Here is a 14575-nt window from a genome sequence, read left to right as displayed (position 1 = left end):
ATCCCTAATAGGCAGCATAGGTCCCCAATAGGCAGGTAAATGTCCTCAATAGGCAGGTAAATGTCCCCAATAAGCAGCATAGGTCCCCAATAGGCAGGTAAATGTCCCCAATAGGCAGCATGGTCCCCAATAGGCAGGTAAATGTCCCCAATTGGCAGCATAGTCCCCAATAGACAGCATAGGTCCCCAATAGGCAGCATATGTCCCCAATAGGCAGCATAGTCCCCAATAGGCACGTAAATGTCCCCAATAGGACCCGGCGTTAAAAACAACAAACAGTACTCACTTATGTACCCCGCTGCTCTGAAGAGGCGCCCGCTCGTCTCAGTCTTCTGGCACAGGAACAGGTGGCATGACGTCATTAGGCCACACAGGCGGCGTGATGATAATCATGTCGCCTGTGTGTGCTCGCTACATACAGAGGGCTGCGCAACGCCTTTCCTTGGCGCCTCGTTGCTCTGCCCACGATTACAGGGCCCGCCTGCATTGAAATGCAGTGAAGTTCAATGTCGGCTGGGCCCAGGGACCGGATAAAAGTCCTCGGTGGGCTGCATGTGGCCCTCGGGCCTAGATTGAGGACCCCTGCCTTATAACTTCCTAACAAATAAATTTTTGGTTCCAAAATTGTGCTGATGTAAAGTAGACATGTGGGAAATGTTATTTATTAGCTATTTTGTGTTCTCTGTTTTGAGGGCATGAAAATTCAAATTTGGAAAATTGCTAAATTTTCAAAATTTTCGCCAAATTTTCGTTTTTTTTTTCACAAATAAGTGCAAGTCATATCAAAGAAATGTTACCACTATCATGAAGTATAATATGTTACGAGAAAACAATGTCAGAATCAGTGGGATCCATGGAAGCGTTCCAGAGTTATTACCTCATGAAGCGACAGTGGTCAGAATTGTAAAAATTGGCCTGGTCATTAACATGCAAACCACCCTTGGGGGTAAAGGGGTTAAAAATCATGGTTATTCCACAAAATATAGCATTATTTGAGGTCTGCAAGCACTGCAATTTTTTGTTTTTTTGACCATTTATCATTTTCTGAAAATAAATACAAAATGTAGTGCTTGGAAATTTGAAGACATATTGTCAGTAGTTTATAGCATAAAAGAGCAATTTACATTTTACTTAAAAATATACATATAAAGAGAAAAATCAGACAAACTGAAAATTTAGAAGCGGTCTATTAATTTTTGCCAGAGCTGTATACATATCTTCAAATTTCCAAGCACTAAATTTTGTATATATACATCACTAACAGACTGGGTGCAGCGTTTCACAGGCAAACATTCTAATTAGGCAGACTCTATAGTATAATGCACCCCCACAGGCAGCCTCTGTATTATAATGCACCCCCATAGGCAGCTTCTGTATTATAATGCACCCCCATAGGCAGCCTCTGTATTATAATGCACCCCCATAGGCAGCCTCTGTATTATAATGCACCCCCATAGGCAGCCTCTGTATTATAATGCACCCCCACAGGCAGCCTCTGTATTATAATGCACCCCCATAGGCAGCTTCTGTATTATAATGCACCCCCATAGGCAGCCTCTGTATTATAATGCACCCCCATAGGCAGCCTCTGTATTATAATGCACCCCCATAGGCAGCCTCTGTATTATAATGCACCCCCATAGGCAGCCTCTGTATTATAATGCACCCCCACAGGCAGCCTCTGTATTATAATACACCCCCATAGGCAGCCTCTGTATTATAATGCACCCCCATAGGCAGCTTCTGTATTATAATGCACCCCCATAGGCAGCCTTTGTATTATAATGCACCCCCATAGGCAGCCTCTGTATTATAATGCACCCCCATAGGCAGCCTCTGTATTATAATGCACCCCCATAGGCAGCCTCTGTATTATAATGCACCCCCATAGGCAGCCTCTGTATAATAATGCACCCCCACAGGCAGCCTCTGTATTATAATACACCCCCATAGGCAGCTTCTGTATTATAATACACCCCCATAGGCAGCCTCTGTATTATAATGCACCCCCATAGGCAGCCTCTGTATTATAATGCACCCCCCACAGGCAGCCTCTGTATTATAATACACCCCCATAGGCAGCTTCTGTATTATAATACACCCCCACAGGCAGCCTCTGTATTATAATACACCCCCATAGGCAGCCTCTGTATTATAATGCACCCCCATAGGCAGCCTCTGTATTATAATGCACCCCCATAGGCATCCTCTATATTATAATGCACCCCCATAGGCAGCCTCTGTATTATAATGCACCCCCACAGGCAGCCTCTGTATTATAATGCACCCCCATAGGCAGCCTCTGTATTATAATGCACCCCCACAGGCAGCCTCTGTATTATAATACACCCCCATAGGCAGCTTCTGTATTATAATACACCCCCATAGGCAGCCTCTGTATTATAATGCACCCCCATAGGCAGCCTCTGTATTATAATGCACCCCCATAGGCAGCCTCTGTATTATAATGCACCCCCATAGGCAGCCTCTGTATTATAATGCACCCCCATAGGCAGCCTCTGTATTATAATGCACCCCCATAGGCAGCCTCTGTATTATAATGCACCCCCATAGGCAGCCTCTGTATTATAATGCACCCCCATAGGCAGCCTCTGTATTATAATGCACCCCCATAGGCAGCCTCTGTATTATAATGCACCCCCATAGGCAGTCTCTGTATTATAATGCACCCCCATAGGCAGCCTCTGTATTATAATGCACCCCCATAGGCAGCCTCTGTATTATAATGCACCCCCATAGGCAGCCTCTGTATTATAATGCACCCCCCCATAGGCAGCCTCTATATTATAATTCACCCCCATAGGCAGCCTCTATATTATAATGCACCCCCATAGGCAGCCTCTGTATTATAATGCACCCCCCCATAGGCAGCCTCTGTATTATAATGCACCCCCATAGGCAGCCGCTGTATTATAATGCACCCCCATAGGCAGCCGCTGTATTATAATGCACCCCCATAGGCAGCCTCTGTATTATAATGCACCCCCATAGGCAGCCTCTGTATTATAATGCACCCCCATAGGCAGCCTCTGTATTATAATGCACCCCCACAGGCAGCCTCTGTATTATAATGCACCCCCACAGGCAGCCTCTGTATTATAATACACCCCCATAGGCAGCCTCTGTATTATAATGCACCCCCATAGGCATCCTCTATATTATAATGCACCCCCATAGGCAGCCTCTGTATTATAATACACCCCCACAGGCAGCCTCTGTATTATAATGCACCCCCACAGGCAGCCTCTGTATTATAATGCACCCCCACAGGCAGCCTCAGTATTATAATACACCCCCATAGGCAGCCTCTGTATTATAATGCACCCCCATAGGCAGCCTCTGTATTATAATGCACCCCCATAGGCAGCCTCTGTATTATAATGCACCCCCATAGGCAGCCTCTGTATTATAATGCACCCCCATAGGCAGCCTCTGTATTATAATGCACCCCCATAGGCAGCCTCTGTATTATAATGCACCCCCATAGGCAGCCTCTGTATTATAATGCACCCCCATAGGCATCCTCTATATTATAATGCACCCCCATAGGCAGCCTCTGTATTATAATACACCCCCACAGGCAGCCTCTGTATTATAATGCACCCCCATAGGCAGCCTCTATATTATAATGCACCCCCATAGGCAGCCTCTGTATTATAATGCACCCCCACAGGCAGCCTCTGTATTATAATACACCCCCACAGGCAGCTTCTGTATTATAATACACCCCCATAGGCAGCCTCTGTATTATAATGCACCCCCATAGGCAGCCTCTGTATTATAATGCACCCCCATAGGCAGCCTCTGTATTATAATGCACCCCCATAGGCAGCCTCTGTATTATAATGCACCCCCATAGGCAGCCTCTGTATTATAATGCACCCCCATAGGCAGCCTCTGTATTATAATGCACCCCCATAGGCAGCCTCTATATTATAATGCACCCCCATAGGCAGCCTCTGTATTATAATGCACCCCCATAGGCAGACTCTATAGTATAATACACCCCCATAGGCAGCCTCTGTATTATAATGCACCCCCATAGGCAGCCTCTGTATTATAATGCACCCCCATAGGCAGCCTCTGTATTATAATGCACCCCCATAGGCAGCCTCTGTATTATAATGCACCCCCATAGGCAGCCTCTGTATTATAATGCACCCCCATAGGCAGCCTCTATATTATAATGCACCCCCATAGGCAGCCTCTGTATTATAATGCACCCCCATAGGCAGCCGCTATATTATAATGCACCCCCATAGGCAGCCTCTGTATTATAATGCACCCCCATAGGCAGCCTCTGTATTATAATGCACCCCCATAGGCAGCCTCTATAATATAATGCACCCCCATAGGCAGCCTCTATATTATAATGCACCCCCATAGGCAGACTCTATAGTATAATACACCCCCATAGGCAGCCTCTGTATTATAATGCACCCCCATAGGCAGCCTCTGTATTATAATGCACCCCCATAGGCAGCCTCTGTATTATAATGCACCCCCATAGGCAGCCTCTGTATTATAATGCACCCCCATAGGCAGCCTCTGTATTATAATGCACCCCCATAGGCAGCCTCTGTATTATAATGCACCCCCATAGGCAGCCTCTATATTATAATGCACCCCCATAGGCAGCCTCTGTATTATAATGCACCCCCATAGGCAGCCGCTATATTATAATGCACCCCCATAGGCAGCCTCTGTATTATAATGCACCCCCATAGGCAGCCTCTGTATTATAATGCACCCCCATAGGCAGCCTCTATATTATAATGCACCCCCATAGGCAGCCTCTGTATTATAATGCACCCCCATAGGCAGCCGCTATATTATAATGCACCCCCATAGGCAGCCTCTGTATTATAATGCACCCCCATAGGCAGCCTCTGTATTATAATGCACCCCCATAGGCAGCCTCTATAATATAATGCAGCCCCATTATAAAAATACTCACCTCTTTTCCTCCTGGTTCCTGTGCTACTCCGAGCTCCCGCTCATCTCCTAACAGCTGGCGCCGGGTAGTGACGTCAGCACGCCCGCTGTTAGTGTCTGCGTCAGATGCTGAGAGAGGGATGATGGGAGAGGGAGCGGAACGCTCCTTCTCTCATCAATGCAGTCAGTTGTATTGGCTAGATGCTGATACAGTTGACCCTGTGATGACGAGCGTGGGGCCCATAGTGGCCAAGTGGCAGAGCCGGGAGATCGATTCTCCCTGTTCTGCCACAGAATATAATTGTATCGGCGTGATTTTCTCAACCGCCCACTGTGCCCCCCCCCCGTAGCTACACTACTGAGTCAACCCAACCCCTCTCTCCATTCTTCTTTCAGTAAGCCCTCTATAATGTGACAACTAATGATTCAGTGATGAGCTCCATAATTAGTCAGAAATTATTATATTTTTTGTTTAAAACCCTCTATACTAGTGGCTCGATTGTTCGACTGGCAACTATGTCTCCTGCTGCCAGACAGCCATTAGCTGCAGGGCAGGGAGGCTGTGCTGTGTAGCTTTGTCCAATAGCTGCAGAGCAGGGAGGCTGTGCAGCTTAGGCCAATAGCTGCAGAGCAGGGAGACTGTGCTGTGAAGCTTTGGCCAATAGCTGCAGAGCAGGGAGGCTGTGCTGTGCAGCTTTGGCCAATAGCTGCAGAGCAGGGAGGCTGTGCTGTGCAGCATTGGCCAATAGCTGCAGAGCAGGGAGGCTGTGCAGCTTTGGCCAATAGCTGCAGAGCAGGGAGGCTGTGCAGCTTTGGCCAATAGCTGCAGAGCAGGGAGGCTGTGCAGCTTTGGCCAATAGCTGCAGAGCAGGGAGGCTGTGCAGCTTTGGCCAATAGCTGCAGAGCATTGAATAGTGTCGGAGAAGGTGGCCTTGACTTGGCAATAGTCTTCTCCGTCCAGTAAGGCCTCTTTCACACATCAGTTTTTTGCCTTCAGGCGCGATCCGGCTTTTTTTGGAAAAAACGGATCCAGCAAAATGCAATGCCGGATCCGGTTTTTCCCCATTGACTTGCATTAGCGCCGGATCGCGCCGGATGGCATTGCGTTTCATCCGTTTTTTGCCGGATCCGGCAACTTGTCTCATTCCGGCGTCTTGAAAAAACGTCTACTGTAACGTTTTTTGTCTCCGGCGAAAAAGCCGGAAGCGCCGGATCCGGCGCTTCCAGCTTTTTGCTACAATGAAAGTCTATGGGCGCCGGAATGCGCCGGATCCAGAAAAAGACGGATCCAGCAACCGGATCCGTTTTTTTTAAGTCTGCGCATGCTCAGATCCAATTGGCCAGCCGCCAGGAACAGAGACGGATCCAGCAAAAAAACGGATCCGTTTCTACAGTTCTCCAAAATTTATGCCGGATCCGTTTTTTCTAAAAAAAGCCGGATCCTGCCTGACGGCAAAAAACTGATGTGTGAAAGTAGCCTAAGGGTACCGTTACACTTAGCGATGCACCAGCGATCCCGACGATATGGATTGCTGGTGCATCACTAAGTGGTCGCTAGTGAGCTGCCACACAGGCAGATCTCACCAGCGACATCGCTGGGGACGGGGGTCGCTACTTACCTGTCAGACGCGGCAATCCTGACGTCCTCCCGCCCGCGTTCACGCGTCGCTCGTCGGCGCCACAGGAAGCCCAGCAGGAAGCGCCTGACGAGAAATGGTCCAGGACCTTCTCGCGCGACCAGCGATAATCAGCAGGGGAGCCGGTCGGAGGTAAGTATCACATGTAGCGATATCGCTGCTACGTCACAAAATCGGTGACTTTACAGCGATATTGCTAGTGATATCGCAGTGTGTAACGGGGGCTTTACACTCCGCCTTCTTATAATCGGAATTGTTATAGACCTATAGTGTGCAGAGCACTTTGTTAGCGTACATATGAGGGACCAGATTGAAATAAATGAACAGGCATGTTAATGAAGGACCACCGTGTTAGCCACTTGATCTTCTCACACCATGATTGCACTGAAGCCCCATTGGAATGGTACAGTAGTTTACAGCATTACTATAAGGAGGATGTATTTCTAGTATTTATAAGAAGTGAAAGTGAAATCTGATTAGTATTACTTGGCTATAAACTCCAGAGAGTTGTCTACAGAGAACTGTAGCTGTCGTTTTAAGAGACCTTGCTGTAGAATGTTTGTGTTGGCATCTAGTTCCTCTCCTCCATAGAATCTTCTGAGCACCAACTGTCATCTCCTATCACTGTAATATCCATGACTTGGGAGTAAACGCTGAGACTTCAGGAGGAGAAAGAAGCAGATTTCTCTGATAAGATATATTACAAAGTTGCTTATTTTCATATGTACTGTTGATTTATGAAAGAAAAATTAGAATAGCAATTACTCTTTAATTTATGTGACTTCTCAAGATGTAATCCTTGGTATTCTTTGTTTCAGACTGAATGAGGAGCAAATTGCTACTGTTTGCAAGTCTGTGTTACAAGCTCTGGCGTATCTGCACTCCCAAGGCGTGATCCACCGGGACATCAAGAGTGACTCTATACTATTCACACTAGATGGACGGGTAAGGAATTGTAGCCCCCTCATCAGTGTCGGAATGGGGTGCCAGGGGCCCACCAGTAGCATTGACTTTTAGAGGCCCACTTTTCACCTGCATACAAATATTACACTACCCTCATTCACAAATGTACCTATATCTCTATGTAGTAATAAGTTGGGTGTATGAATGATGAGATGCTGCTTTTTTCTGTACGGAGTGAATCAAGTACTGACCATACAGTGGGGTTGTGGGCCCAGATTTGCACAGGGGTCCACCCACCGGGGGATTCCCCTGTTAACCTATGGACCAGTCCAAGCCTGCCCCTCATCTATACATTTCTTTTTTATTACAGGTAGTACATTTTTTTTTCTGCCTTTTATACATTTCAGCAGCTATAACTAACTTTTGTTTCAATTTAAAAAAACAAAAAACGTATGTTATGTATTTTAGATATCCACCTACTTATTAAAATTGTACATATTTTCTATAACAAAGAAAATTAATAAAATACAAAATATATACAGGGTGGGCCATTTATATGGATACACCCTTGGATGGATTCACCCATCCCTAACCCACCTCTTCAACCTATCGCTAACATCTGGTACCTTCCCTTCTGCTTTCAAGCATGCCACAATCACGCCTATCCTTAAAAAGCCAACCCTCGACCCAACCGCTATGTCCAGCTATCGCCCAATATCGTTGCTCCCATTCGCTTCCAAACTCCTGGAACAGCATGTCCACGCTGAACTTTCCTCCCACCTATCATCTAACTCGCTCTTTGACAATCTACAATCTGGTTTCCGCCCCCATCACTCCACTGAGACAGCCCTGACCAAAATTACTAACGACCTACTTACAGCAAAATCAAATGGACAATACTCTATACTCCTGCTTCTAGACCTGTCCGCTGCATTTGACACAGTTGACCACTGCCTCCTACTACAGATCCTCTCCTCCTTCGGCATCAAAGGCCTTGCCCTATCCTGGATCTCCTCAAACCTTTCCAACCGCACATTCAGCGTCTCCCACTCCCACACCACCTCCTCATCCCACCCTCTCTCTGTTGGAGTCCCCCAAGGCTCTGTTCTAGGACCCCTACTCTTCTAAATCTATACACTTGGTCTGGGGCAACTCATAAAGTCCCACGGATCCCACTACCACCTTTATGCTGATGACACTCAGATCTACCTCTCTGGCCCAGACGTCACCTCTCTGCTGTCCAGAATCCCAGAGTGTCTATCAGCCATATCCTCCTTCTTCTCCTCTCGCTTCCTCAAACTCAATGTAGACAAATCTGAACTCATCATCTTTCCTCCATCTCACAGATCTTCTTTACCCGACCTAGCTTTAGCAATTAATGACATCACACTTTCCCCAGTACCAGAAGTCCGTTGCCTCGGAGTAACCTTTGACTCTGCCCTGTCCTTCAAACCGCACATCCAAGATCTTTCTACCTCCTGTCGCCTCCAGCTCAAAAATATTTCCAGAATCCGTCCTTTCCTCAACCCGCAATCTACTAAAATGCTTGTGCATGCCCTCATCATCTCCCGCCTCGACTACTGCAACATCCTTTTCTGTGGTCTCCCTGCTAACACCCTCGCACCTCTCCAGTCCATCCTTAACTCTGCCGCCCGACTAATTCATCTCTCTCCTCGCTACTCCTCCGCTTCTCCCCTCTGCAAATCTCTTCACTGGCTCCCATTCCCTCAGTGTATTCAGTTCAAATTACTAATTCTGACCTACAAGGCCATCTATAACCTGTCTCCTCCATATGTCTCTGAACTAATCTCCCGATACCTTCCCTCACGTAATCTCCGGTCCTCCCAAGACCTCCTTCTCTCCTCCACACTTATTCGCTCCTCACCCAACCGCCTCCAAGACTTCTCCCGAATTGCCCCTATTCTCTGGAATTCTTTGCCCCAACAAGTCCGACTATCAACCACACTTGGATCCTTCAGACGGAACCTGAAAACCCACCTCTTCAAGAAAGCCTACAGCCTGCAATGACTCCGCTACCTCCTTCTCTCTCACCACTACCGGTGATATCACCTCAACCAACCTCGGAACTGCTGCAACCCACCAACCTACTGTCTCCTTCCCCACCATCCTGTAGCATGTAAGCCCGAAAGGGCAGGGTCCTCTCTCCTCTCTGTATATCTGTAATCTGTATGTAACCCCTTCTCATGTACAGCACCATGGAATCAATGGTGCTATATAAATAAATAATAATAAAAAAAAATAATAATACACCTAAATAAAATGGGAATGGTTGGTGACCCAGATCGGCATGCTGAATTTGCAGAATGGGCAAAACAATAATTGGAACAGGACCCTCGGTTTACACAGAACATTATGTTCAGTGATGAGGCAGACTTTTTTGGGTGGGCCATTTATATGGATACTCCTAAATAAAATGGGAATGGTGACAGTTTTCTTGCGTTGGGTGTCTTGCACTGAAATCTGCTACAATGACTCAGGCACTCTGTTCACCATACATCAACACAATTTCTATCCGCTCCTCACGTGTTAACCTCTGCAACATATCAATGGCTGTAAACAAATATAGGTGTGTATTTGTATATACAGTATATTATGTATGTATATTTAAAGAAAAAATTAAATTATATATTAGTAGGGTTTCAAGTTCTCAAGTATATACACACAGTAAGAGGGTGTCATCGCATGGCAAAAATGAATGTGTTTTGATTAGTGATAGTCCCACTGCTGATGCCCCCTGTACTCTCCTTCTCGCATAACTGCAGGAGGGGGTGCATGGAGTAGTCCCTTGCGCATGTTCTGCTGTTTTCGACAGCGCTTTACACTTTACATGGATACTCTATTGTACAAAACACATCATCCATCCAGTGAGTCTGTTTGCTCCAGTCAAAGGGATAGTACTAATATTATAAATGGGTATTGTTGGATAGTACCGCTTATTAAAATTTTCAGCCGTTCTTGAGATAGTAACACTTAGTTTTACAGCTTGTCGCCTTGGAGACCAACCACCACTTCAAGACAACAGAACATCTGCTTACAAGAGCATATCTATTGAGGCTGTAAACACAGTTTTGAAGCTGGCCAGGATTGCAAGACTGCCTTGTTACTACTTTATTGGCCAGCTTCAGCACTGTGCTTGCAAACTAGGCATCAGCGGTGGTCTGTCTCCTAGGCAACAAGCTGTAAACAAAAGTATAAATATCTCAAGAATGGCTGCACATTTTAATAAGCAGTAAATTGCAAAAGTGATTATTTTTACAATCTCTATCCGACAATATATAAAAATAGGATTAACCCTTTTAGTGAACCTGGGTACAAATGAAATTAATGCAACATGTAGTGTTCAGAGATAACAGACTCCAATAAATAATTTCCCACTCCACTTCACATCAATTAAAATTTTGACAAATCCCTCTTTGGTCCATAAACCCATGCTGTTGCTACATATTTTCACCTTTCCACCAGTGTGATGCAGAAAGAGTCAATTTTCCTAGAGAAAAAATTTTTTTTCTCACAATGTCCTACAGAATAGTGTATGGCTGGTTGTAGGAATAGCAGATCATTGTCAACCACAGAGAAAGTTTGCTCGCTTAGAAGGTATTTTGCAGAACTGTGCTACATTTTTCTGTTTGTGGCACTGCCATCTGTCTGGTAGCCTGTCGTATTTCTATCAGTGTGCTGATGAAGGCTGTATAGCAGTAGGTCACTCATCATGACTAGCTTCCTCACGGACCTTGGTCATTGTACCTTTTTTCTCATGCCATTATGTCGGTTATGATAAGGTGTGTGGCATGTTTATAGGCCTGTCAAGTGGTGGAGAGTCATAGATCGAGTTGAGTAAAACTATAGAATGCCTCTAATAGGTCAAATACAGATGAAGAAATGGAGAAGTCGTAACTTGGAGCTTTCGACATCGACCTGTGAGAGTAGAAGTGGAAAATATTAAGAAGACATGAGTGAATTGATTCTCAGGACCCTTGTCCAGCGGACAAGTCAGCATTCTGTGGCCACCAGATATGATCCATGCAAACCACCTCCTACCTGCTGGCATCCCCGGATCCACTTTGGATGAGCTAGCTTGGTGTGATGTCATTCATGAATGATTGATGTTTCGACGAAGCTTGATAATCAAAGGAGATAATACAGGGTGGGAGGGGCTCGCAGGATTACTAAAGAGGTCATGTGACTCTGTTCCCTCATCTCCAATAACAGGGACACGTCTAATTATTTCATTGAGAAGTAAGAGGAGGATGATGAAATGTTGGTGAGGACGTGACCAAGAACTTCACGCTCAAGTCTTTGTAGGAGTGCTGTATAGTGATGAGCGAGTATACTTGTTGCTTGGGTCTTCCCGAGTATGTCCTCCGAGTATTTTGGCGTGCTCGGAGATTTAGAATTTGTCGATGCAGCTGCATGATTTGCGGCTGCTAGACAGCCTGAATACATGTGTGGAATTCCTAACAAACAGGCAATCCCCACATGTATTCAGTCTGTCTAGCAGCCGCAAATCATGCAGCTGCATCGACAAATTCTAAATCTCCGAGCACACCAAAATACTCGGAGGACACCCGAGCATCCTCGGGAAAACCCAAGCAACTAGTATACTCTCTCATCACTACTGCTGTAGTCTCTTGTCTTCCAGCTGGCTGGTTGATATGGAAACCTTCTGTAAACTGATGGAACTGGTTTAGCCATGGACAATAATCTCAAAATAAAATTTACTAACAAGGCTGTGATTTTATTTTTTTCCTACAGTTTTGTTTCAGCAAAGGTGGTATAGTTCTTAGATTTCTTAATCTCTCCGAAGATACAAACTACCAACATGTGCAAGATGGTTTATCACCCACTGTGTCGTTCTAATGGTATATGCCTCATGTGGATTCATAATGGCTAAACAAGTGCCAGTGTAGAAAACCGTTAAAATTTTAAGGAGGCTCCCTAACATTAATAAAAGGTCAGAAAATGGTGTAGGGTGGACTGAGAATCTGCAAAATGCTCTACAAAACAACACTCCCAATCTAAAATGAGACAAAAGTGACACTGGTAACATGGGCGCACGGCGTTCCTATCTCATAATATACATAAAGAAAAAAGTATATGCACACAAATAGGGATCACCACAAGGATATGATAATCAAAAAGTATCAATTTTATTAATGGACACAACAAACAGACACTTTGTTTAAAAACAATTAAAAAGTCTGAACAACCAGACACTGATAACAAAACAAAGACAATGGGTCATTTTGATAAATAGTTAAATACTATGGGTCCCAAGGCCAACCATTCAGTATAATGCCAGGTATCTGCTAGTTACCATAACCTAGGGTCTATCAAATCAATTGTAATGACAATCATGACCTTGGATCAAAAATACCATATTATCAATAACTACTATGGTTACATATTGATTCTACATATGCCATGAATAGAAAATTGAATGCTTATCATGTTGCCAACACAAATAAACATACATTAACAAGTCCCTTTCCCTAGCATGATATCACCTGGTTTCTGAGGATGAACAAGCTACTGGGTAGGTTACATGGGACCCCCAAACCCATGCGTATCGACACAGTGATGTGTCTTTCTCAAGGACTGACCTAGGTTATGGTAACTAGCAGATACCTGGTATTATACTGAATGGTTGGCCTTGGGACCCATAGTATTTAACTATTTATCAAAATGACCCATTGTCTTTGTTTTGTTATCAGTGTCTGGTTGTTCAGACTTTTTAATTGTTTTTAAACAAAGTGTCTGTCTGTTGTGTCCATTAATAAAATTGATACTTTTTGATTATTATATCCTTGTGGTGATCCCTATTTGTGTGCATATACTTTTTTTCTTTATGTGTTTTCATGTCAATCCATTTATATGCACTAGGTGATCCCACCTAAATTGACATTGTGGATGGTGCCCGTTTATTCTATATCTTATCTCATAATATACGTGTGTGGACTTTTTTTGTTTTATAGGTGAAACTTTCCGACTTTGGGTTTTGTGCTCAAATAAGCAAAGATGTTCCAAAGAGGAAATCCTTAGTGGGTACTCCATACTGGATGGCACCAGAGGTCATTATGAGGGCGTCATATGGCACCGAGGTAATTTAAGTAATAAAATGACTTAATATAATAAAATGGAATTTATCAGTACAATAACTGATAAAGCAATTTACACAATGCACAAAAAAGTGACTCTATATGATGCAAAAATGTTATGAAATGGGCCGTGCCACTGGACAATCCTCTGTGAGTCAGAATGGTGATGACCTCTGTTCATCCATGGCTTGGAGAGCAATCAATTCGAATGGCCACAATGTTATATATGAGCCTTAAGGCCCTTTTACATTTAGCGATGCACCAGCGATCCAACCAGCGATCCGACCCGGTCAGGATCGCTGGTGCATCGCTAAATGATCGCTAGTGAGCTTTCATACAGAAAGATCTCACAGCGATGCAGCAGCGACGCAGCGCACGATACTTACCATTCACACACAGCGATCCTGCGTCCTCCCGCCCGCCTCCACGCGTCGCTGGACGTCACAGCAGGAAGTCTCAGCAGGAAGCGCCCGACGAGAAATGGAGCCGGACATTCTCGCGCGATCAGCGATGGACAGCGGGGGAGCCGGTCGTTGGTAAGTATCACACATAGCGATATCGCTAGCAATATCGCTATAACGTCACAAAACCAGTGACGTTTTAGCGATATTGCTAGCGATATCGCTTAGTGTAAAACCCCCTTTACAGTAACCAGGGAAATGCATTTCATTAATTCAGAAAAAAAACAAATTGTCTATTAATAAATTCATTTACTGCCAATGTGTACTGTATATATGATAATTTCCATATTTCAATTATTCCATCTTATTGTGAATGTTTCATCAACTGCTCTTTTTCAATGGGGGATTTTCTCTGTCTAAAGATCCAAATTGCCATTAAGTCTGTGGTTTCTTTTACTTTCTTGGACCGCACATACTATTTCTTGAATAAAGACAAGTTTACTGCTGAGACTTTGGTGAACTTTACAGTATGTGGTTACTGTGTGTTTAAGGGTTTGGTACC

The 14575-nt window shown here is 44.7% G+C and overlaps 1 protein-coding gene across 6 annotated transcripts in view; it reads left to right on the top strand.

Moving 5' to 3' along the window:
• PAK6 (p21 (RAC1) activated kinase 6) overlaps nucleotides 1-14575 on the top strand; it is a 112898-nt gene that overhangs the window by 92996 nt on the left and 5327 nt on the right. For all 6 annotated transcript variants that reach the window (XM_073566741.1, XM_073566740.1, XM_073566743.1 and 3 more), the window contains exons 6-7: nucleotides 7412-7538; nucleotides 13490-13615. In XM_073566741.1, the coding sequence (XP_073422842.1) occupies nucleotides 7412-7538; nucleotides 13490-13615 (253 nt within the window). The remainder of the gene's footprint in view (nucleotides 1-7411; nucleotides 7539-13489; nucleotides 13616-14575) is intronic.

This window comes from Dendrobates tinctorius, unplaced genomic scaffold, assembly GCF_039654945.1.
Source record: "Dendrobates tinctorius isolate UK_male_01 unplaced genomic scaffold, ASM3965494v1 ptg000019l, whole genome shotgun sequence".
Taxonomy (NCBI): domain Eukaryota; kingdom Metazoa; phylum Chordata; class Amphibia; order Anura; family Dendrobatidae; genus Dendrobates; species Dendrobates tinctorius.
This window is presented reverse-complemented; position numbering and strand designations above follow the sequence as displayed.